Below are 24,963 nucleotides of genomic sequence, written 5' to 3'. Positions count from 1 at the left end.
GCTCAGTGAGGTTGGATGGAGAGGATTTGTGAACAGCAGTTTTCAGTTCTTTCCACAGATTCTCGATTGGATTCAGGTCTGGACTTTGACTTGGCCATTCTAAGACCTGGATATGTTTATTTTTGAACCATTCCATTGTAGATTTTGCTTTATGTTTTGGATCATTGTCTTGATGGAAGACAAATATCCATCCCAGTCTCAGGTCTTTTGCAGACTCCATCAGGTTTTCTTCCAGAATGGTCCTGTATGGTTCCATCCATCTTCCCATCAATTTGAACCATCTTCCCTGTCTCTGCTGAAGAAAAGCAGGCCCAAACCATGATGCTGCCACCACCATGTTTGACAGTGGGGATGGTGTGTTCAGGGTGATGAGCTGTGTTGCTTTTACGCCAAACATAACGTTTTGCATTGTTGCCAAAAAGTTCAATTTTGGTTTCATCTGACCAGAGCACCTTCTTCCACATGTTTGGTGTGTCTCCCAGGTGGCTTGTGGCAAACTTTAAACGACACTTTTTATGGATATCTTTAAGAAATAGCTTTCTTCTTGCCACTCTTCCATAAAGGCCAGATTTGTGCAATATACGACTGATTGTTGTCCTATGGACAGAGTCTCCCACCTCAGCTGTAGATCTCTGCAGTTCATCCAGAGTGATCATGGGCCTCTTGGCTGCATCTCTGATTAGTCTTCTCCTTGTATGAGCTGAAAGTTGAGGGGCGGCCAGGTCTTGGTAGATTTGCAGTGGTCTGATACTCCTTCCATTTCAATATTATCGCTTGCACAGTGCTCCTTGGGATGTATAAAGCTTGGGAAATCTTTTTGTATCCAAATCCGGCTTTAAACTTCATCACAACAGTATCTCGGACCTGCCTGGTGTGTTCCTTGTTCTTCATGATGCTCTCTGCGCTTTTAACGGACCTCTGAGACTATCACAGTGCAGGTGCATTTATACGGAGACTTGATTACACACAGGTGGATTGTTTTTATCATCATTAGTCATTTAGGTCAACATTGGATCATTCAGAGATCCTCACTGAACTTCTGGAGAGAGTTTTCTGCACTGAAAGTAAAGGGGCTGAATAATTTTGCACGCCCAATGTTTCAGTTTTTGATTTGTTAAAAAAGTTTGAAATATCCAATAAATGTCGTTCCACTTCATGATTGTGTCCCACTTGATGATTCTTCACAAAAAAATACAGGTTTATATCTTTATGTTTGAAGCCTGAAATGTGGCAAAAGGTCGCAAAGTTCAAGGGGGCCGAATACTTTCGCAAGGCACTGTAGGACCTGTTATGAATAGTCACGGTGTAAAATGCCTGATCAACTTCTTTACATTTTATGACCACATGAAGATAGGCACTGATATGCACCAGCTTTATATGTGAGATTATTATTTGAATATACTGTAAACATTAAATAGTGAATCGTTCAAAGACTTTCCACCATTCATTTGATTAATGTTGCCAGAAGTTGCCTTTCCCTAAACATATTTTTCCTTAGCCCAGTAGATTGTAGCTTTTTAGCTGGAGTTCCAAAGGACATTTTGCTTCTAGTTATGAGCGAGCATTGAATCAGAGTGGATTAGGATACTGGAAACAGCTTGATGCGTCACTACAGACCCGGGTTCGATCCCAGGCTGTGTCACAGCCGAACACGACCGGGAGACCCATGAGGCAGCACACAATTGGCCCAGCGTCATCCGGGATTTCCTTGTCCCATCGCACTCTAGTGACTCCTTGTAGCAGGCGCCTGCAAGCAAACGTTGGTCGCCGGGTTAAGCGAGCAGTGTGTCAAGAAGCAGTGAGGCTTGGCAGGGTCGTGTTTCGGAGGGCACATGGCTCTCCACATCCACCTCTGCCGAGTCCGTAGAGGAGTTGCAGAGATGGGACAAGACTAACTACCAATTGGATATCACGAAATTTGGGAGAAAATGTGGTAAAAGCACAAAGTGTTAAAATGATTTATTTCCCCATGGTCAGCATAAACTGGAAGTAAAAACATTGCTGGCCTGTACAATTAATTGTTCTGCTCTATCAACATAAGGTTGTGTGTGTCTACATTTCATTAAAAAGGTGTTTATGACATGTCTGGTAAATTGGTGTCAAAGTTCATTGCAATGTCTGGTTCTTCACATACTGAGAACAGCTGAAAGGATCCGTCACCATATAAAAAAATGAAAAACTCTGGCAGAATAACATTTCTGTACAATAATAGAAAGTGTCAACTCAAACACTATAGAAATAAAAACAAAGTGGCAGCTCAAATTCATGTCGCTTCTTCCAACTCAAACCTGGTGATTCTACAGTAGTGTGGGGGCTCAGATCATGTTTCCCTGCAGAGAAGACGGTCCACTAATCCATTGAAAGTTGTGTGGAGTTGGAGACCCATGTAATTGACTGTCTGAGCCCGGCTGTGTGAATCCAGGAGTGTAAAGGGGAATACTGTCGTGAATGTCTGGCAGAGGTTATTTGGGTTCACAGGGTAGATACATTTTTCAGCTGTGGTAGAGGAAACCTTGTGATGATTGCATCAATCTTGAAGAGCTCGTGCCTGGGCAGGTAAAAGTGGGATAGTCAGTCTGGAACAGGCTGTGAGGAGTTCAGGAATGAGATGAAGATAGAGGATAGGTAGGCAGACATAAGGCATCAGTCTGGGCAGGGCTGGCTAGGGACAGCATCAGAGCTGGGAGGTAGTGGGACCCGCTGCTCGTCCATCCTGTTGGCCTGGGATCGCAGGATGAGGCTTAAGAAGTCCTCGTCTGGGACAGTAGAACCCTTAGTGGGGAGAGGGGGCACTGTAGACCGCTGGTCATTCAGTCTAGAACCCTACACAGGCACATTGGAACAGACCAGATTTTGATCTCAAATCAACAGTGTCAGTCAACATTTCTGAAATAGTATTTTTCAATAAATTTGGTCCACGAGTTACAATTCATCATCTTTACAATTAGTACTAAGGTGTAAGCAAATGAGGCTTTTACTAACTTCTGAATAGTAAAGTCATTTTCAGTGAACCACCTAAAATTGCCTACTGTAGGTTAGGTCTTGATTACCTGGCACTTGACTAGCATGTCGAAGAAAACGTCATCAGCCTGAGGCTGGTCAGTACTGGTCATCAGGGGACTGCGCGTGGGGGGGGGACTGAGGGAATGATTGGAGCTGCAGAGACGTAGACCGGGGAAGCTGCTGCCCACGCTGGCTCTCTGCTCGTCCAGCCGACGGCCCTGGGAGGTGGCCAGCAGGTCCAGGAAATGCCCAGGCTCCAGGTTGGCCTCGCACGCAGAAGTAGTTACTTAAGGTAGCAGAGGGAAAGGAAGAAGTAGTTTCAGTTCAGCCTCCTTTGCCAAAGCAATATTATTTTTATTATGAACACAAAATTCAAGGAGGAAAATCACAAGTAGATGAGCTCCTACCACCAGTGAATAGGATAAGGAAGGCACGTACAGGAAAGGCATTGGACGTTGCGTAGGTCACAAAGTGCCAACCAGGCACATTGGTAGACAGACACATGTAATGCAGAGGGTGGGCGAGACTAACTTACATTTCCTCATGGCTACAGGTGGGGTGGTAGAGAGAGAGAGTGGGTCGATGAGACTGCTCTGGTCGTCCAATAAGGAGCATCTTTGGTCTTCCATTCTGCTGCCCTGGAAACGACTTAGGAGGTCAAAGAAGCCTTCATCACCCAGAGTGTCAGAACCTCCAATCTACAGGAGAAAAGAGGCACAAAACACCCACTAAAACAACCAGAAAAGTCTCAGATAGTAATTATATTATTTTTATGGTTGTCATTATAAGACAATAATTCTACAATAGACTGCACAACATGCACAGCCTCCATGTCATCTACTGTAGCTAAACCAAAGTAGGCTGTTGAACCTGTAGGAATGCATTTAAAATAATAGCAATAGACCAATTATATGATTACGCTACTATGTAGGCCTCTCTCTACGGTCGAAGCTACCGTGGCTTCTGACTTCTGTGTGTCCATCTCTGGGGCTGTGGGTTTGTTCCTGGTGTCCTGGAGAACTCCGTCTCTGGTAGGAGAGCTGTGCTTCTTGTGTTTCTTCCCTCTGAGCCGGTTGATAAAGAACAGCTTGGAGGAGGCCTTGGCCATGCTGGATTTAGGATTAGGAGGCCTGAACACGCCTTCGTCCCAGTCCTGTTGTAAGGGCAGTACATGAAGACAAGCGTACCGGTACATGAAAAGAAACATGGAGGATAGGGGCGTGATAGGTGGTGTGTGTAGGCAGTTTAGTCGAGACGTCACCATCGCTATATAACCAATAAATAAAAACTAAATGTACATACACTACCGTTCAAAGTTTGGGGTCACTTAGACGTTTCCTTGTTTTTGAAAGAAAAGCTATTTTTTATCCATTAAAATTACATCACATTGATCAGAAATAGTGTAGACATTGTTAACGTTGTAAATTACTATTGTAGCTGGAAACCGCTGAATTTTTATGGAATATCTACATAGGGGTACGGCGGCCCATTATCAGCAACCATCACTCCTGTGTTCTCATGGCACGTTGTGTTAGCTAATCCAAGTTGATCATTTAAAAGGCTAATTGATCATTATAAAATAATTTTGCAAGTATGTTAGCACAGCTGAAAACGGTTGTGCTCATTAAAGAAGAAATAAAACTGTCCTTCTTTAGACTAGTTAAGTATCTGGAGCACCAGCATTTGTGGGTTCAATTACAGGCTCAAAATGGCCAGAAACATAGACCTGTCTTCTGAAACTCATCAGTCTATTCTTGTTCTGAGAAATGAAGGCTATTCTATGCGAGAAATTGCCATGAAAATGATCTGGTACAATGCTGTGTAATACTCCCTTCACAGAACAGAGCAAACTGGCTCTAACCAGAATAGAAAGTGGAGTGGGAGGCCCCGGTGCACATCTTAAGCTTTTATTTTTATTGGCCAGTCTGAGATATGGCTTTTTCTTTGCAAAAAGGACATTTAGTAACATGACAGAGAGGGGTCACTTGGAAATTCCTGCTCATAAGAATATGTAAATGTCTTAATATGCATGTGTACTGTACATATTTTTGTACCCACCTCCACAGTTTTTTCAGGACTCAGTCCTACCACCTCCAAGTTCTCCATACTGTTACTCCTTCCTTCTGACTTAACGCCTGAAACGAACAAAATCAGAAGTCGGTGTGTGTGTGCCATATGTAACCATTTGCATTCGTCACTTTGCCAGGCTTGCACCTGGACTGACTTTGAACTACAGATTTGTGTAAGGTTCAGCATAATGAGTTCAAATGGAATAATGGTTATTTATAATAATATTATATGCCATTTAGCAGACGCTTTTATTCAAAGCAACTTACAGTAACCCGTGTGCGTACATTTTTGCATGGGTGACCCCAGTGGGATCAATGTTGCAAGCGCCATGCTCTACCAACTGAGCCACACAGGACCATATCGATTTACACTAAAATATATATATATATATATATATATAAGTACATCATAATAATAATACTGTAGCATTGTTACTGGTAGGACGGTAAAGGACTTGTACCTGGTAAGGTATTCTGCTTCCTGAGGTTCTCAGTCCGAACAGAGCTGTTGCTGTTAAAGTTGGAGCTGCTGTTGGTGTTGAGGCTTGAGCTTGGGTTCTGTCCCAGAACCAGCAATAACTTCAGGTCTGACAAGTTCATCCTGGCTGTTGCCTCGCTATTTTTGTCTCCAGTCTGGACCAAATACAGGATGAGAAGTGTATTAGAGAAAAAAACATAACTGCATTAAGAAGAACACAACTTGAACACAGCTGGGGAATAATCTGGCCATATAGAGAGTCGAGGTGTTGTTGTCCTCACCCCTCCCCTCGGTACCGGAAGAGATTGCCTCGTTCATTTTATTCATACGGAATTCCTAGAGTTGTGACTTATCGGATAATAACGAGCAGGTTCATTCCATGTATAAAGATCTGTGACTAGATGACAGGTACTGATAACATGCATTAAATAGGGAGGTGGAGTAAACATTGACCAGGCAGTAGACCTCTTTGGATATCTCCAGATGTTTCTCAGCAAAGTGAACGGCATCCTGATGATTCCCCAGGGCCGTGTGGGCATTTCCTAAACTCCAGCACGCTCTTCCCTCCCCGACTCTGAACAAACAAAGGACAGACATAAGGGAGATTGAGTAATTGCCAACTCAGAAAGTACACTTCCCTCTACTGTGAACACTTTGCCTTTTGAACAATGCATGTCTTAGGCAAAAAAGATGGTCATGATCAGAGGACTCATAATTAAAGATGGTCATACACGATCGACAACCATAAGCAACCAAGTATTGTAAGTGTGTACCTGTCCTTGAGCTCCCGTGCGATGATGAGGTGTTTGAGGTGGTAGTCGATGGCTCTCTCGTAGTCACGCAGCAGTGTGTAGGTGTTCCCCAGGCTGTAACAGGCCTGAGCCTCCACAGCCTTGTCCTTCAGCAGCCTGGCCAGTTGCAGAGTCCTCCTGGGGGGGCAGAGGTCAAGGGATGATAAGGAAGGAGGTCACCAGAAACTAATCTTGCTTGCCCCTAACTGTGGGGCTTTGGTAAGAGATTTCCAGAAACATATTCACTTATAATTCACCCCTTCACTTTTCCTTCTTTTTTGTTTTTATTCTTTCCCACATCCAAACATGCATGTACTAACTTGGCAGTAGTGTCTGAGAAGTCCCTGGGCCTTTGATGGTCAATCGGTCTAAGGAAGTAAGTCCACTCACTTGTAATGTTCAGCTGCCACTCCAAACTGGCCCAGGAATATGTAGGCGTTCCCTAGGTTACAGTAGGCCCTCCTCTCAGCCGCCCTGTCGCCAAACTCCTTAGCGATGAGGAGACGCTTCAAAACAAAAAAATGGAAGAATTTGAGTGGTCCGAGTGATATGTTCCCTTTTCTACTAAATAAAGTAACGAGAACATATATCATACAACAATATTCACACATGCATCACACATACATACATATAAATAATAACCCTGATAGTCATGTACTAAGACTTGTGATGCCACTAATTTAGGGTATGTACCTGTTCATGGGCCCCCACAGTTTTCTGGAAGTTTCCGAGCAGATAGTATGCGTTACCTAGGTTACCATAGGTTCGTCCCTGTGCTGCCCGATCCGCCAAGTCCTTCACAATGGACAGGTTTAATCTATACAATAAACAGACAAAAGTATTAAGGGTAACATTCACAAAAAGTAATTTATTCGTACACTGTCATTTATCAGCAGACGCCATCATATAAAGTATTATAAAGGTCACAGACATTCACAAAAGTCATACTTATTCACCATTACACTCTTTACATCATAGGCAGACTCCATTATAGAAACCCACTGATTAACTCACTCGTAATACTCTGTGGCTTTGACTAGCGCAAACTTGGCCTCCTCTGGGATTTCTCCTGGCTCTGCTCCAGTCCAGCAGATACTCTTCCCCTTGGAGTAGTAAACGTTGCCAAAATTATACAGCGCTCGGGCCTGCCCAACCTACACACACACACAGAGAGGAACAGGCCAACACAACCAACATTGTAAATACTTGCCCAGCACACAAAGAGGGTTGGGCGTAAAACTAGTCTAGACATCAACACATACAGTTGAAGTCAGAAATTTACATACACAAGGTCGGAGTCATTAAAACCTGTTTTTTCAACCACTCCACAAATCTCTTGTTAACTATAGTTTTGGCAAGTCGGTTAGGACATCTACTTTGTGCATGACAAGTAATTTTTCCAACAATTGTTTACATTTCACTGTATCACAATTCCGGTGGGTCAGAAGTTGACTGTGCCTTTAAACAACTTGGAAATTTCCAGAAAATGATGTCATGGCTTTAGAAGCTTCTGGTAGGCTAATTGACATAATTTGAGTCAATTGGAGGTGTGCCTGTTGTATTTCAAGGCCTGCCTTCAAACTCTGTGCCTCTTTGCTTGACATCATAGGAAAATCAAAGGTATCAGCCAAGACCTCGGAAAAAAACAAACATTGTACACCTCCACAAGTCTGATTCATCCTTGGGAGCAATTTCCAAACGCCTGAATGTACCACATTCATCTGTACAAACAATAGTATGCAAGTATAAACACCATGGGACCACCTAGATGTCATACCGCACAGGAAGGAGAAGCGCTCTGTCTCCTAGAGATGAACCTACTTTGCGAAAAGTGCAAATCAATCCCAGAACAGCAGCAAAGGACCTTGTGAAGATGCTGGAGGAAGCAGGTACAAAAGTATCTATATCCACAGTAAAAACAAGTCCGATAGACATAACTTGAAAGGCCACTCAGCATGGAAGAAGCCACTGCTCCAAAACCACCATAAAATAGCCAGACTACAGTTTGCAACTCCATATGGGGACAAAGATCGTACTTTTTGGAGAAATGTCCTGTGGTCTGATGAAACAAAAATAGAACTGTTTGACCATAATGACCATCGTTATGTTTGGAGGAAAAAGGGGGAGGCTTGCAAGCCAAAGAACACCATCCCAACCGTGCAGCATCATGTTGTGGGGGTGCTTTGCTGCAGGATGGACTTCACAAAATAGATGGCAACACGAGGAGAAAAATTGTGGATATATTGAAGCAATACCTCAAGACATAAGTCAGGAAGTTAAAGCTTGGCCGCAAATGGGTCTTCCAAATGGACAATGACCCCAAGCATACTTCCAAAGTTGTGGCACAATGGCTTAATAACAACAAAGTCAGAGTATTGGAGTGGCCATCAAAGCCCTGACCTCAATCCTATAAAAATATTGTGAGCAGAACTGAAAAAGCGTGTGCAAGCAAGGAGGCCTACAAACCTGACTCAGTTACACCAGCTCTGTCAGGAGGAATGGGCCAGAATTCACCCAACTTATTGTGGGAAGCTTGTGAAAGGCTACCCAAAATGTTTGACCCAAGTTAAACAATTTAAAGACAATGCTAACAAATACTAATTGAGTGTATGTAAACATCTGACCTACTGGGAATGTGATGAAGCTGAAGTGAATCATTCCCTCTATTATTCTGACATTTCACATCCTTATAATAAAGTGGTGATCCTAACTGACCTAAGACAGGGAATTTTTACTATGATTAAATGTCAGGAATTGTGAAAATCTGAGTTTAAATGTATTTGGCTAAATACATTATGGCCACAATCAGTGGTCTTTCGTTCCAGTCTAGCACTAAATCTTCATTAAACAAGGTCTTGATGTTATGATTGAACGTTTGAACCAAGATTAGAACAGCATGTTTCTCTCCAGGACCAGGGTTGCTGAGTACTACTAATTACAATACAATAATATTATTTACTTGTGTTGGATTCTAGCTTGAAATATACTTATTCATGTTACCATACTAGAACTTATTGATTACGTTACATGTAAGGGTGGTTTATGTTGAGGTCAATGGAGGGTGGATGAGAACTAGGTGTATGGAAAGTTACTGAGTGAGGAAGGGGGAGTGAATAAAGTTGACATTCTGTCAAAACATGGTGTTGTTGGGCCTCCCGAGTGGTGCAGCGGTCTAATTTTTACTGTGATTAAATGTCAGGAATTGTGAAAAACTGAGTTGAAATGCATTTGGCTAAGGTGTAAGTAAACTTAGACTTCAATTGTAATTATTAATCACTTATTCTAGCCGTCACCACAGACCCGGGAGCAGTCACCACAGACCTGGGTTCGATCCCAGGTTGTACCACAACCGGCCGTAATCAGGAGTCCCATAGGGCGGCGCACAATTGGCCCAGCATCATCTGGGTTACGGGAGGGTTTGGCTGGGAAAGCTTTACTTGGCTTATCACGTTCTAGCGACTCCTTGTGGCAGGCCGGGCACCTGCAGGCTGACCGTTCAGTTGAACGGTGTTTCCTCTGACTCATTGGTGCAGCTGGCGGTTGTTAAATAGAGCGGTTTGGCGGTGGGGAGTTGCAGCGATGAGATGAGATCAAAATTGGAGAGATAAAGGGGGTAAGAGACCAATCAAGGCTCCTAAGGAGGGAGGCAAAGGGCAACAGTTTGGTTTCAGTAACTGATAAGGTAGGACAGCCGTGGATTAGAGAGGAGTGAGGATTTTGGCGTCAGGTCAGGTGAAGTGACAAGGAACAGTCCTGTTACACACACATACTTACATACACACGAAGGTTCTAGCAGGAGGAGGGGCCATGACTACACCAGCGAGAGGAAGCAATTAAGTTCCTGACTAGCAACAGATGTATTGCCTGTCTAGATGGAAGGAGTTGACACCCCACCTAGTAAGAGTGTATAAATACTGTATATGTGCTTGTGTAAAAAGGTATTTGTCTTAGCAGCTGTTTGACCTAGTGGGTGAATAAACTTTGAGCTTTTCCTAGTATTCCATTTGAGTTTTTACTCTGTTTAGAACCTAACACTTGTGATTTAATTATTACGTTTGAATGTCTCACCTTATCGTACATCCCTCTGGTAATGTCATAGTGTCTTTGGCAACAGACCACTGCTTCATCAAACCGTCCCAGAACCTTCAGGGTGTTTCCAAGGTTGCCACTGGCTTTTGCTTCTCCAAGTTCATCCCCAATGGTTCTGGAGAGAAATCACATCCAAACACATAATGAGAAGCGTCAATGGTATACTGTACCATGAGACATTCTTGACCGAGAAAATATCAATTCGAATTTGCTTCACAAATAAGCATTTGTCCCCCTACTCAAGTAAGGCTCCCATTTGAGGTGATAAAATGTTTCATCCCCATGGGTGCTTTGCTTACTTTCTGCCCAAACCAACAAACTGATCACTTGGTCACTTCGCCAGTCCCCCAGCTCTCATTTCTCTAGACCGTCACAGTTCACATGGTCCCGTGTGGCTCAGTTCGTAGAGAATGGCACTTGCAACGCTAGGGTTGTGGGTTTGATTCCCATGGGGGACCAGTATGAACATGTAGACCCACTACTGTAAGTCACTCTGGATAAGAACATCTGCTAAATGACTTGAATGTAAATTTAAGACTGGAACAAAACCTCTCATTGGACCAGTTTTATAAGGGCAGCAGAGTCTCACGTTACTCTAATGACGTCTTCACTTGGCCAAAGGCAGAGGCTCAAGGCAGACCTTAGGTTCCTACGGTCATGGTGGTAGTGTGCTCCTGGTCAGAGAGGTCATGGCGGTAGTGTGCACCCAAGTAGCCTCTGTAGAGTCCAACAACTCCATCTTAACTCCTCCTCCACATTTACTGGATTGGTTGAGCAGTGTAGAAGAGAACCTCCCAAAAGTGTTCCCCCCCCTTCTTATCAAGACCATTGGCATTTAGTTTCACGTGTTTATTTTACGCCTGCTACATTAGGTTAGGTCAGAGTGAGATTGTAGCGGTGTTCCGATGTCATGGCGGTGCTGTGTACCTGGTCAGTGAGAGGTCGTGCTAAGTGTGTGTACCTGGTGAGGGTGAGGTCATGGCAGTGGTATTCCAGAGCCTTGCTGTACTCCTGCAGGTGAAAGTAGGCATTGCCCAGCTGGCTGTAGATTGCGCTGAGGATCTGGAGGTCCTCTGTGCCCACCTGGATGGCCGACTCAAAGAAGGAAACCCCAGCATAGTAATCCCCCACCTTACACTGCCTCTCTCCCTTCAGGGCCAGCTCCAGACAGGACATCTCCATCCTAGAAGGAGAAAAACACTTTATAGCCCAATTTCTCTCTCTCTGTGTGTGTGTGTGTGTGTGTGTGTGTGTGTGTGTGTGTGTGTGTGTGTGTGTGTGTGTGTGTGTGTGTGTGTGTATGTATACACACACACTTGTGATCAGACAGTCTAGGAACAGAAACTCATTTAGGAGGAAAGTTGAGGTATAGTTTCATCAGTTCTGAATTTGAGATTGTTCAGGTGTAGAAATTATATATTCAGAAGGATAAGGCTAAACACTTCTGGATTTTAAAAGGTTGAATAAAACAGGGTGCAGAACAAAAAAGGGGGAAAACAAAAATGTATGCAACAGAGTCAGTCATGTTCTCCCCAAAAAACTCATTATATGAACATGCTTATCCGTTCATTCTCCCAGTGCCAGGCCCATAACATAACATAAATCTAGTTTATAATCCATCTGGTTCAAAGTAGACCATATATTACACATAATAGATCATTCTAAGACTACTATAGCGGATTTAACAGCTAGAAACTCAACCTCAGAAGACGCCAAGTTCTGCCTATAGACACGTGAAATTTAACCGTCCAACATCTTTATGAAAGGAATTTTTATTGCACCTGGACATTGTGGTAGCCAGGGTAAAACAATATTAACACTAGAACCACATGCCCTTTCATAGGGTACCCGCTAGAAAACATTGCCTGGGCGTCCCCTTTAGCATACAATGCAGTCAGAAAGTACTTCAAGAGGGCTGTCGTGCCTTTTACTGAGGAGTGGATTCCGTCTGGCCACTCTACCATAAAGGGCCTGATTGGTGGAGTTCTGCAGAGATGGTTGTCCTTCTGGAAAGTTATCTCCACAGAGGAACTCTGGAGCTCTATCAGAGTGACCATCAGGTTCTTGGCCAAGGCCCTTCACACCCGATTTCTCAGTTTGGCCAGCTCTAGGAAGAGTCTTGATGGTTCAAAACTTCTTCCATTTAAGAATGATTGCGGTGTTCTTGGGGACCTTCAATGCTGCAGAAATTGTTGAGACACAGATCTGGGGAAGGGTACTTAACACATTCCTGTCTCGGAGCTCTACGGACAATTCCTTCAACCTCATGGCTTGGTTTTTGCTCTGACACTGTAGGAGCTTATTTAGACAGGTGTGTATCTCTCCAAATCATGTCCAATCAAGTTGAATTTACCACAGGTGGACTCCAATCAATTTGTAGAAACATGAAGGATGATCAATGGAAACTGGATGCACCTGAGCTCAATCTAGAGTCTCACAGCAAAGGGTCTGAATACTTATTTACATAAGGTATCATTATTTAAAATGTTATAAATTAGCACAAACAAAAAAAGTTTTCGCTTTGTCATTATGGAGTATTGTGTGTAGATTGATGAGGGGGGAAAAAACTATTGAATCCATTTTAGAATAAGGCTGTAACATAAAATGTGGGAAAAGTCAAAGGGTTTGAATACTTCCTAATCAAACTTAATTTGTCACATGCGCCGAATACAACAAGTGTAGACCTTAATGTGAACAGTGCAGGTTCACATTTACCAACAGTGCAGGTGAAGAAGAGTTAAGAAAATATTTACCAAATAAACTAAAGTAAAAAATAAAAGTAACAAAATAACAAATGCACTGTATTTGACGAAACTGCAGAATATGCTCATCAGATTGTCAATTGAATCTTGTCTACAAGCTAACTCCTCATGTACAAAATGAGTTGCAGGCCGGTGGCATCGTTTGTTTTCCGCTCATCAAGTTGGATAGAGTCAAGGATATGGTTTGCGTCATTCTGAAGGCCTAAAGCAACACATAGCCTGTTCCTGTTTCCCTTACAATAAATTAGATTAGTAACAGAGTTAAAGTAAACATAGTCCTGTAATAGCTAAAACATAAGAGAAATGGTATCAACCCTCAAGGCGTGCTGTCAAATTAACATGAGCGCCAAAGCTGATAAACAGGCATACACTCCTCATTACACCATTGTTGTTCTAAAATAAATCAACATCTTCAACCTCCTCATTCAGCCTACTTTAAAATGTGATGTTTAGCAACTTGCTCAATTATAACCTATTCCATGCATTTGTCATTCATTCAGTGGGCTGGCATCAATTGTTTCACTGGACAGAGTCAAGGATATGTTTTTCATTATTCTAATGGCCTACTCCAACATGTAGTATGTTATCATTTCCCCTACAATACAGTCGCTCAGTAATAGAGTTATAGTAAATAGTCAAACAGCTTATTTTTACAAAGTAAAATGTAAAAGAGAATGTTATCAACCCCAAAGGCATGGTCAAATTATTTGGTGTTGATAAAGGCATAACAAACTCAACATTATATTAGTGTTGTTCTAAATGAAAAATCAACCTTATTCAGTTAGGCCTAACTTAAATTAAACCGTCAAGGTGCACAATTACCACCCCTTCATCCATTTGTGATTCATTCAGTGAGGAGAGAGCGACACATTAGCGCGTAGCTGGGTACCAACGTCCCACAGCACATCGTCTTGGCGGATTATGATAGGAATAAGTGTGGGGAAAAAGACCCTAAATACTTTCCTGTTCAAGATTTTAAAATTCAGACAAATGAGTATGGTAAAACACAAACATTTAGGAAAAGTCATGGAAGGAGCAAGTCATAGCTAAAAAAAAAATCGGTGGCAGTTGGCCTATGGCAGTTCTAGTGTTAAAGGCCGACAACGACCACCAGAACAAACACACAAGATCGCAAATAGCAAACATAACAGTTACGGTCAAAGTGCTGTCCCAATCAGAGCATACCAGACCTAGCCTGGTCCCAGATCTGTTTGTGCTCATGCCAAACATGGCAAGACAATAGTTTGCATGATAGCACAGACGGGCACTCCGGGTACACCAGACCAATGACATGGACTGCTGAAATACATTTGTCATGTTGGTATACCGAACATCATTCCACGAAGACAGTTTGGCTCCACAGCACACCCATCCGTGCATGTGGTTAGGATCTGCATCTATACTGTAGAAGTACACAGTCCACACCCTGCCACCACCAGCTTAAAAACAGCTGTGGTTGGTTACTCCTCAGGGAAGTTCTGTTGCCTTCTTAAAAAGTACAGCTTCAGGCTTCCACTGATGCCACCATAGAGGCAGCAAAACAACAGGCATTTCAACAACAACAAAAAATGGTCTCACCAGAATAGTGCCTTTCACCACTCTTCCTGAGTTAGCCTGAGGACGAGGTTACAGTACCTACCCGGAGAGTATACTGCTGAGGGAAGAGTAAACTATAGGATTATTATTACGTCACATCATAGTTAACCATAATTAGCATGGCTTTGTCCAAGCATGACTCCCCACTTCCATACAGCACAGCATATAACACATGCTGGAGGCACACAGCCTGAAGTGGCAAAAACATGGTCAACTCAATCCAACACCTACAATACAGTAAACCCCTGCTCTCCTCACTACCAATCAAGCATTTTCCAGCATCCGATTCAAACGTCAATGAACATTAGCTGATAGGAAACTAGTACATTGATGATTAACCACAACCAATGTCCAAGACAAATCATTACTGTGATTAGAGTTCAATTAGAATATAATGCCCGACACCCATGCAAAGCTAATCTGTCTTTGGGGCCTGACATATGGGCCAGTCATCCAGAGACTTCAGTGCTGCACCTATAGCTAACATACAGTACCTGCTGCCTCTCTTCATCCTAACCCACTCCCGGACCCTTGATAGGACAGACATCGCAAGCTTCTTGATCACTCGGTCACTGGCTTTGATCGAGACTGGCTCCTTCAGGGAGAGACAACTCAGTTGCTGTCCTTTGGCGTGCATACACATACCAACGGCGGTGAACCGTTAGCTAGCCCAGATACATCAACAACAAAAAATACTAAAAATAAATATATCTCCCCAGGAAGACTCTCCAATGTCGACACAGTCTCTAAAACCGTCTCTGACCTGCAGTAACAGCACAACTCGGGCTATAACTGCCTTCTGTCCTGGACTCCTAACCCCTCCCAGTTAGACATCCAGAGCATCAAATCTTCTGTTGACAGTCGAGTCAGGGCTGCAGTCGAGGTAAAAGTAGGTTTCACATACAGGAATGGGTTCAGGGGTTGTGGTAGTGACTACAGTAAGCAGGGCTTAGCCGACGGCAGCATATAGTCTCCTCCCTCCTCTGGGCCACCTGCTGTTGCGTGTCACATCTCATTAGCCAGCATGTTCATAGGCAATTACAGGGGAAAGCTAAGTGGCTCCCGGATTGACTAATGCTTTTTGTTACAAAATACCTGTGAACTCTGAGGCTGGGCATACCCACTCCTTATACCACCTCAACGAATGTGGATCGTCTACTGATCGTTCAGCGCACTGTTTTAGGGACCAAACGCTGTGGTCCCTAAAACAGAAGATTAGCATTCCTGCAAATTTATTTTGTTAATATAATTTGATCTTTGAGAAATTAATCTAATTGATTGCACTCAAATTGACCATGGTGATGGGTTCTGTTCAAGTGCATCTGCCCACCTGGCAGTTTCTTCACATGGACTCTTTGCTGCTGCTTTGGCTCTCATGTCGTAGCCCTGTGTGTCAGACTCATGAACACCTGTGCGTTGATAGCAGCCAAGTCAAGCATGTTGTAGAACACAGCAACAGGTCAGCAGCAAGTTCCGCCTTTCACCAAGTACAGCCATGCCATCTGATCCGAAACATTATCCAACACGCACTCACCTGCTGCCTGATATTGATCCTTTCCCAGATATGGAAAGCCGTTCAGCATGAATCAGAAATGTCACGATCCATTTCTGGATCATCTGAGACGTTTTCATTTAGATCTTGTAGCAAAGCTAACGCAGCATGTGCATCCATTTGTCTTGCCATTGTAAATTACGCATGCTCTCACTGTGTAGCATACTCCATTAAGGTCTAGAGGAAAATTTCACCAAAACTCTTCTGGTATTTGTTTCATTACTCCATTATTGACATAATCCAATGATTTGCTCGTCAGCAATCAAGTTAAGATATTTTAGTTTTAAAATAAGGAAATAATCCCTGTATGATGCAAAACAGCATCAGATGCTAAATATTTTTCAATGAGAAACACTGCACCAAATATCTTGGATGTAAAATTCCACGACTAGAATCTCCTCGGTAAAAAACATCAAAATGAATGATAGATTTCATAAAGCCTACTATTTTGAGTGTATACTGGTTACAGCGTCTCAAAATTGACAAAACGGTACTACATTGTTCAAGCAAAGGTCTTTAAAACATGTATTTATTTAATTACATCCCCCTTTTTTCTCCCCATTTCATGATATCCAAGTGGCAGTTACAGTCTTCTTCCATCGCTACAACTCCCGTACGGACTCGGGAAAGGTGAAGGTCGAGAGCCAGGCGTCCTCCAAAACACAATCCTGCCAAGCTGCAATGCTTCTTGAAAAACTGCTCGCTTAACCCGGAAGCCAGCCGCACCAATGTGTCGGAGGAAACACCGTCCAGCTGGCGACTGCGTCCGCATGCATGCACCCGGCCCGCCACAGAGTCGCTAGAGCTCGATGGAACAAGGACATCACGGCCAGCCAAACCCTCCCCTAACCTGGAGGATGCTGGGACAAAGATGTGCCGCCCCGTCGGTCTCCAGGTTTCGGCCGGCTGCGACACAGCCCGGGATCAAACCTGGGGTCTGTAGAGATGCCTTAATACTGCTGCGCCACTCGGTAGGCCCTCAAAAAAGGTATTTTAAGGGAGTATGCAAGCACAATCGTTCAGGTCACCTACTAGGCGAACTGAAGCATGCTGACAACTTAAAAAACTGCTGGTGTTTGGTGGAGTGATATGGGTACACCATTTTGCGATTAAAATTAGAAAAGACGAATGCAATACAATGACCCGCCCTGTTCTTCATTCACAATTGGTGATCACATAATTATGCATCGTTCGCTTCCCCTCGCTCATCAACACCCATTCTCCCCCATCCTACTGTACTTTATTTAATCTATTGTTATATCTGTGAAATTAGTTTTGATTCAGTTTTGAAGCAATTATGGGGGTGATTATCAACTGGGCACGGCACCTTCAACTCTAGGAAAAAGGAGTGGAGCAGGCCCTAATGTCAGGAGGGGCAATGGGGAAAACCATTTTCAAAAATTGTATGTCCAAACTGGTTATAACCATTACATTTTTGTCATATTGTAAGAATCTTAATGACAATGTGTTATAGGGATGCACGATATATTGGAATCAGATGCTATTAGCTAAAAATGCTACCGTCTACCCGATGTCTAGTTTAACGCCGATGTGCAAAACTGATGTCAAAGCTGACATGCATACCTATATAATGTAGGTACATGACGCCACGTAAAATGTAGCGCTACACAGCATTCCTAACCTAGCCCATAATGTCTGCTGTGTGGATCGAGCAGTCAACAAGTCGAGCAGTCATTTGAAAGAGTAAAACAATTTCAGCAAGACAAATCAAAAAGGCAAAATCCATTAACACCAAGATAATGGAAATCATTGCCCTTGACAATCAACTGTTCTCTGTCGTGGGTGATCAACTGTTCTCTGTCGATCACCGGTTCACACGCTATTTTTCAAATGTTGCCCTACCAGAGTTACACAGTTACTGCCATTAGCTTCACGACTGACATTTGGATCAGCAATATCAGCCCCATGAGCATTGCTGAGTCAGAGATTTTGTACTGAAGTCATATGTCGGGCTCATGAATATGCTAGCCGTCATACCGCTGCTGCCATTTCAATGGCATTTGATAACATGAACACACTAGCTAGCTCCAGTCGAATAACTGACTTGAGAAAAACTCATCAACTGTGCCTGCAGCAGACGTGACACCCTGCCAAAAATCCCAGTGAAGTGAAGGAGGGATGGGCCTTCCCCGAAGAGAGTCTGATGAAAGTTATGACTCAAGCAAACAAATGTTAGCTGCATTTTCTTTGTACATACGGAAACGGTCCCTGAAATTGATTTCATCAAAATCATTCAGTGGGTTGCTCATGTCTATAACCACCCTTCTGTCTGGCATTTGTGGTGCTATTTGACCATCATTGAAACAGTCCAGGTGCCACTGGAGAGTTCCTCAATGTGCTTGACACCTTGATAAACAAATTTCCTGACGATGGCTCACCGCTCTTCATACTGGGCGACTTCTAACTTCCAGACGTCTGCCTTCAATTCATTTCTTTCCATCTCCCTCTTCTTGCCTCATTTGACCTCACCCTTCCCCAAATCCCCTCCAACTCACAAGACAATCCACTTGACGTCATCTTTACTAGAGGCTGCTCGGTACTAATCTCACTGTTAATATACACAAATCACAAAGAAAATCAATATTTAGTTGAGGAAGGTCATGAAAATCATGATACATAAGAACAGAATAGCATGTTGAGTTTTATTTATCTGTGCTTAGTAGCCAAGGCTATGGCTGTGCCATGCTCTTCTATGGCTGTGGCATGCCAATGAAATCAACTTGTCAATACACATTTAACAGTAAGAATATAACAGAAGAAAATCTGATATTTTTCTGAAATGTCTATAGCTGATTGTCACCAGTAGCCTTTGAGCAACACGCACAGATCCATGGATATTCTAGGAAAAAGTTATATTTTGAAACAGAGACCATCTGCACAATTTGTAGTAGTGAGTAGTGACCGACTACCTCGATCTTATGTAGTAAAATTTGAAAGTGTTGTTTTTTTGTGTTTTTACTCAGAGCTACAAAATGGTATATATACACAAAATGGTATATAGCTCAGAGCTATAGAAAATGGTATATCCTACACTGCAGTTGGGGAACAATGGGAAAGTAATTCTGCTTTGAAAGTTGATCAACTTGTAACCCCACTTTGGAAGAAATGGCTCTTGGATGTTTTGGTACACCTACTAGAGGGCTCCTCTGTCTAAACCTATTCAGCATCGGTCACACCCTCTTCAGCCTAAACCCCACCCATCTTTTTCCTCTTTGTGCTTTTTGAGGTGGCAAGACTGGTGTCACAATAAAGGAGTTAGTCATAGGCCTAATACTGGACACTTATTGACAGATACACTAGATGGCCAAATTAGTGGCTTTGGTCATTTCAGCCACATCTGTTGCTGAAAGGTGTATAAAAATGGAGCATACAACCATGCATTCTCCATAGACAAACATTGGCCTCACTGAAGACCTCAGTGACTTTCAACGTGGCACCGCCATAAGGATGCCATCTTTCCAACAAGTCAGTTTGTCAAATTGTTGCCTTGCTGGAGCTGCCCAGGTCAACTGCAAGTTGTGAAGAGGAAACGTTGAGGTGCAACACTGGCTCAGCGGTAGGCCACACAAGCTCACAGAACAGGACCGCAGTGCTGAAGAGTGTAGCGCATATAAAAATCGCCTGTCCTCGGTTGCAACACTCACTACAGAGTTCCAAACTGCCTGTGGTAGCAACGTCAGCACAATAACTGTTCGTCTGGAGCTTCATGAAATGGGTTTCCATGGCCGAGAAGCTGCACACAAGGGTAAGATCACAATGCGCAATGCCATGCGTCGGCTGAAGTGGTGGAGTGATGAATCAAGCTTTACCATCTGGCAGTCCAATGGACTAATTTAGGATTGGCTGATGCCAGGAGAATGCTACCTGCCTGAATGTATAATGCCAACTGTAATGCTTGGTGGAGGAGGAATAATGGTATGCGGCCGTTTTTCATGGTTCGGGCTAGGCCTCAGTTCCAGTGAAGGGAAATTGTAGCGCTACAGCATACAATGACATTCTAGACGATTCTGTTCTTCCAACTTTGTGGCAACAGTTTGGGGAAGGGCCTTTCCTGTTCCAGCATGACAATGGCCCTCGTGCACAAAGCGAGATCCATACAGAAATTGTGTTTGCAAGACCGGTGTGGAAGAACTTGACGGCCGTCACAGAGCCCTGACCTCAACCCTATCGAACACCTTTGGGATGAATTGGAATGCAGACTGCCAGCCAGGCCAAATCGCCCAACATCAGTGTTGGGCCTCACTAATGCCCTTGTGGCTGAATGGAAGCAAGTCCCCGAAGCAATGTTTCAACATCTAGTGAAAAAGCCTTCCCAGATAAGTGGAGGCTGTTATAGCAGCAAAGGGGGACCAATTCCATATTAATGCCCATGATTTTGGAATGATTCAGGGAACCCCTACACGAGTTTCAGTCAACCCTGATATGAACTTTGGAGAAAGGTTCAACTGACAGATATAACAAAGTCAAATGTCCATGATGGAGATAGTATCTGCTGCACAACAGGAACAGGGTAAGAACTCAATTTCCCACAAGGCACTGTGGTGACCCTCTACTTATCCTCCAGTTGGGTAAATAAGGCCAATCTGAAGAAATCCACTTGTCTGTATTTAGTGCATTAACTCATTAAAAATGAGTTGTTCCACCTCAAAAAGCACAAAAATAAATACAATTGGATTGACACCCACCGTCGCTGATTGTTCTGAAATTGTTTCTGTTAGAAACAGATAAGAATATAATTCCTGCAACATTGTTACAATATATATAAATTCCAAAAAGAATAAAAATCAGCCATTTTAATTTATAGGATTAATATAATATTCAATAAATATAGTCCCAAACATCTGATTTGTACCAAACATGTTTCTAACCAAGTTAGACATGAGGAATCCAATGAAATGGTTAAAAGCCACCCAGGGACCCTCCATTCCCAACGCCTATCCCACCTCAACAACAAGTATATAGTATCAGCTCTATGTCTAAAAACAAATGTTGGTCCAAAACAGATTTTGGTACTGTATTTATTAAAAATTATATGAATCCTATTAATTAAAATGGCCAATTAGCAGAATTTTTAAGAGATCATATTGACAAAATAATGTTACAGGAATGTGAATCTTATCCGTTTCTAAATACAGAAATAATTTCAGAACAATCTGAGGTTGGTGGCTGTCATGGCTTGGTGAAATGACATGGAACGACCGTAATGACTGTCCTGGCCCAAGGTGCCCTCGGCTTGGGTGTATGCTACGGTGAACCACTATGTTTACCTATTAGCTTTCACAAGGACAGGTGGCATCAAAGCACTGGTTAGGTCACACCTCCGGTCTAAATTGTATTGTATTAAGGTTTCAGTCATGCACATGGCAATGACAGATTTGTCTATTGACCAGGATCTTTACTCACAGTAAAATGGGGCGGGTTATTTTTTTTACAAGGAAGAGAGACATTGCTATGTAATCTACACTATACCGGTTTGCTCCATTTCCAGGCAAACCGGTCTGCGGAATGACAGTTGGACATGTTTTGAAATGTGCTTCAGTTCAGAGACACGCTACAAAATGGAGAGCAGAACATTCAGTGTGCACTGTGGAGGACCGAGGCCAAACTATAAAAGACATTAGAAAGCAAGGCATTCACTTGAGGGTTCTCAGTATCATTTCATTCTGCTATTAACTATTGACAAAAACAACACTGCTTACAACCTCAGGCTACTTCAACTCCGTATCACTGGCCTACCACTGGGATGTCGGTGTACTGAGACTGAAGGAGAGAATCGCCTACCTCCGGTCACTGACACCACAGGGAACACAGATTGAACGAACCAATACATCAAATGACATTCCAAAAGGGTGGCATAGTTACATGCCCCAAAATAAGAGAGAACACACATACTTTATATATGTGGCGGGAATGAAGCGCTTGCTCCTCGTCCTGCGCGCTAAGCAGAGAAACACTGCTGTCCATTTTGGGTGCATAACAAGTACAGAAGTCATTATGATCCAAATTAAAAACCAGGTGGAGAAAAAGAGAGCTGGAGAGCATGGTGGAGGAATCACGGCCAACCATACACTTTGGAAGAAATCAAATGTAGTAGCTCAAATAAAAACTAAACCAGATGTAAACCATTTCATAAGGAAGTCAGGCAGACACTGCTGTGTGAGTGCCAAAGGGTAAGCGAGACAGTGGAAAAAAAACACACCACACAAACGTTGCACAAGGGGAAAAACAACAGCAAAGACTTCACATTCAGCGTATAAAGGGTTGGGGGCTTGAACAGAACTGTGTACGCCAAAAGTCAAGGTCAGAGTTTCAAATATCAAGCCAGCTTCACCTATAGGCAAAACGGCTCGTTTGTAAAGCACACTAACTCCAATGTTTTGGTGGCTTAGAGAAAAGCATTCCAGTTTCAATGTGCTCTCTCAGTAACATACAGTAAGACCAGGCCTCACACTGGAAGGATTAGGGCCAGAATCCTGTAGAGCAGGGATGGGCAACCACCCCCCTTTTGTATGCCCTAAAAAAAGTCAGGGTGTCAATTTACTGGGTTAGAGTAGTATAATACACAAATTTGGTTGTGCATCAGAAGTTCCTCTCTTGTTATGTCAGTCACTCAATTAGCCCATGTCAGCTAAAACATGTTCTATTGGCCGAGCCAGCTATCTGAATTTGTAATAATCAAGTTTGAATTATGGACAGGGAGGCCCACATTGATTTGTCAGTCACCCTGAATGAGAGGATGCAGACCGACGAGTCACTACGGCCCCTCATGAGGAGTTCAGATTTGTTGTGGCATCCAGCTCCATCAAAATTGCCAATCCCTGCTGTAGAGGGTTCAACGTAATCACAACAAGGGGACAAGGGAGTGAGACTGCAGGCCCAGTAGTGTGTAAAAGGCAACCATTCATAGAAGACTTTGTATTAGGGTTGCCTGCATTTCAGCTTGGATGTTTGGTTTGGATGTTTGGAAGGCTTCTCATTCTCAACCCTGGTTTTAGCTTCTTTTACCTACTTTCAAGACTGATGAAAGACAGGCTGGTGGGCCAGGGCAAGTTATTTGGTTTTCTAGATGGATGGAAAGAAGCGCGAAACACCGCAGATAAGTCATCAGGACTTATCTGCGAACGAGTCATCGGGACCTGATGGGAAATTTGCTGTACTGTGGATTTGGGTTGCACTGTGTGGCTATGAATGGGCTCCCGAGCGGTGCAGCAGTCTAAGGGACTGCATCTCAGTGCTAGAAGCATCACTACAGACAACCTGGTTTGAATCCAGGCTGTATCACAACCGGCCATGATTGGGAGTCCAATAGGGCGGCACACAATTTGCCCGGGTTTGGTTGGTGTAGGCCATCATTGTAAATAAGAATTTGTTCTTAACTGACTTGCCTAGTTAAATAAAAGGTAAAAAAATAAATAACATGAAAACATCATGAACATGCCACCATGCGGGAGTCAGGAACTGGTACAAAGTCAGATCTGACACGCCACCCATTGCCCAATATCCTGTCCTATTCAGACAGTAATTAAACCTAATGAATATACCAGTTGATTTCGAAGTATATGACCTACCTTATAGATGAAAACTGTTTTACCCTTATCATAATCTTAGGACCAATCAAGCATTTTACTCCCTTGTTTGCATTTCGTTGGTTGGCCCACTTGGTAGTATGCCATTTTTCGCTGTTAGTGTATACCAGATCAGTACAAAGTAAGCAAGAGGCTTCTCAAGCACAGTACAATAAAACATAGTTAGTGTAGAGTACATATTCATGCATTTAGACTTCAATTCCATGCACATTTCCATATGAGCCCCAAAGTTAATAAGAAACTGTTTTCATGGAGTGGAGTCGTCTGGCACGTTCGCATTAGTAGCCTGAACAAACTTACCTTATAATTGTGTATTCGGATTCGCCCATTATTCAATGTGGCTTAGACTTCAGAAACCTAACAGCATATCCTATACATATTTTCAATTTCGCGGTAATGTCGAGTTTTAGCAAATAGACCGTTTCATTGAAGTGAAAAATGTTTGCCTCACTACTTTCGCCAGTGCCCACCCCCCACAAAATAAAAAATTGGCCAATGGCGCTAAACACAACTTGAAGCAAACCACGCCTTATAGTAACACTGGTATCCTTGACCAATTACATTTCGACATACCTATAGTCGAGATACATTGTAATTTTTACTTTTCTGTTACTGTTTTCAAGGTCAATTTGGAAACAAAGGCAGCATTAGTCTACTACTGTCAATGGACTTGGTCTATAAACGAATCTAATATTTGAATAAGAAATGCAATCTGATTCACAAGACTCTGTTATGAGGCAAATGGAAGACATTACATGCATGTCCACCTAATTATCACTAATAATGGTTTATTGCTCAATTAATTTAGCAACAACAATTTGAGGAAGTCTTGTCCTCTGTAGTATCAATGTTGTTCCATCTCCTGTTGTCTATTTATATACTGTGTTCAAAAACTGATTTGTGAGCCTAATCTGCTCTGTCTCTCAGACTAGGGATGGATCAGTCTCAATACTCTACAGCAGCTTCCTCTTACACACTGATCTGAAAACCAGATATTGGGGCACTAGTAATATATG

General features: G+C 42.9%; 1 protein-coding gene across 4 annotated transcripts; it reads right to left on the bottom strand.

Moving 5' to 3' along the window:
- Nucleotides 1-1,929: 1,929 nt before the first annotated feature.
- Nucleotides 1,930-24,451, bottom strand: LOC109898118 (G-protein-signaling modulator 2). 4 transcript variants are annotated; one of them, XM_020492931.2, is made up of 14 exons: nucleotides 24,248-24,451; nucleotides 11,392-11,613; nucleotides 10,410-10,545; nucleotides 7,356-7,495; nucleotides 7,035-7,158; nucleotides 6,732-6,847; nucleotides 6,324-6,479; nucleotides 6,004-6,124; nucleotides 5,534-5,705; nucleotides 5,062-5,138; nucleotides 3,959-4,156; nucleotides 3,539-3,701; nucleotides 3,051-3,289; nucleotides 1,930-2,823 (listed from the first exon to the last, which is right to left on the bottom strand). In XM_020492931.2, exons 1-14 carry the CDS (start codon nucleotides 24,274-24,276, stop codon nucleotides 2,644-2,646), a joined length of 2,073 nt encoding a protein of 690 aa, XP_020348520.1. In that variant the 5' UTR covers nucleotides 24,277-24,451; the 3' UTR covers nucleotides 1,930-2,643. The 4 variants fall into 4 exon arrangements, with proteins under 4 accessions (XP_020348520.1, XP_031689484.1, XP_020348517.1 ...); XM_031833624.1 differs by having other exon boundaries at nucleotides 6,016-6,124; XM_020492928.2 differs by having other exon boundaries at nucleotides 3,923-4,156; nucleotides 24,248-24,450.
- Between the last annotated feature and the right edge of the window lie 512 nt (nucleotides 24,452-24,963).

This window comes from Oncorhynchus kisutch, linkage group LG10 (assembly GCF_002021735.2).
Source record: "Oncorhynchus kisutch isolate 150728-3 linkage group LG10, Okis_V2, whole genome shotgun sequence".
NCBI classification, from domain to species: Eukaryota; Metazoa; Chordata; class Actinopteri; order Salmoniformes; family Salmonidae; genus Oncorhynchus; species Oncorhynchus kisutch.
The sequence above is the reverse complement of the archived record's forward strand: the minus strand, read 5'-3'. Positions and strand labels throughout refer to the sequence as shown.

Excerpts from the sequence above, each read along its gene's own strand:
- LOC109898118 (XM_020492928.2), bottom strand. The coding sequence starts at position 24,276 with ATGGGCGAATCCGAATACACAATTATAAG. Across the intron at positions 7,496-10,409 it reads CCAGAGGGATGTACGATAAG|GTTGGGCAGGCCCGAGCGCT; the intron begins GTGAGACATTCA and ends GTGTGTGTGTAG. Across the intron at positions 5,706-6,003 it reads CCAAAGAGGTCTACTGCCTG|ACTGGAGACAAAAATAGCGA; the intron begins GTCAATGTTTAC and ends TATTTGGTCCAG.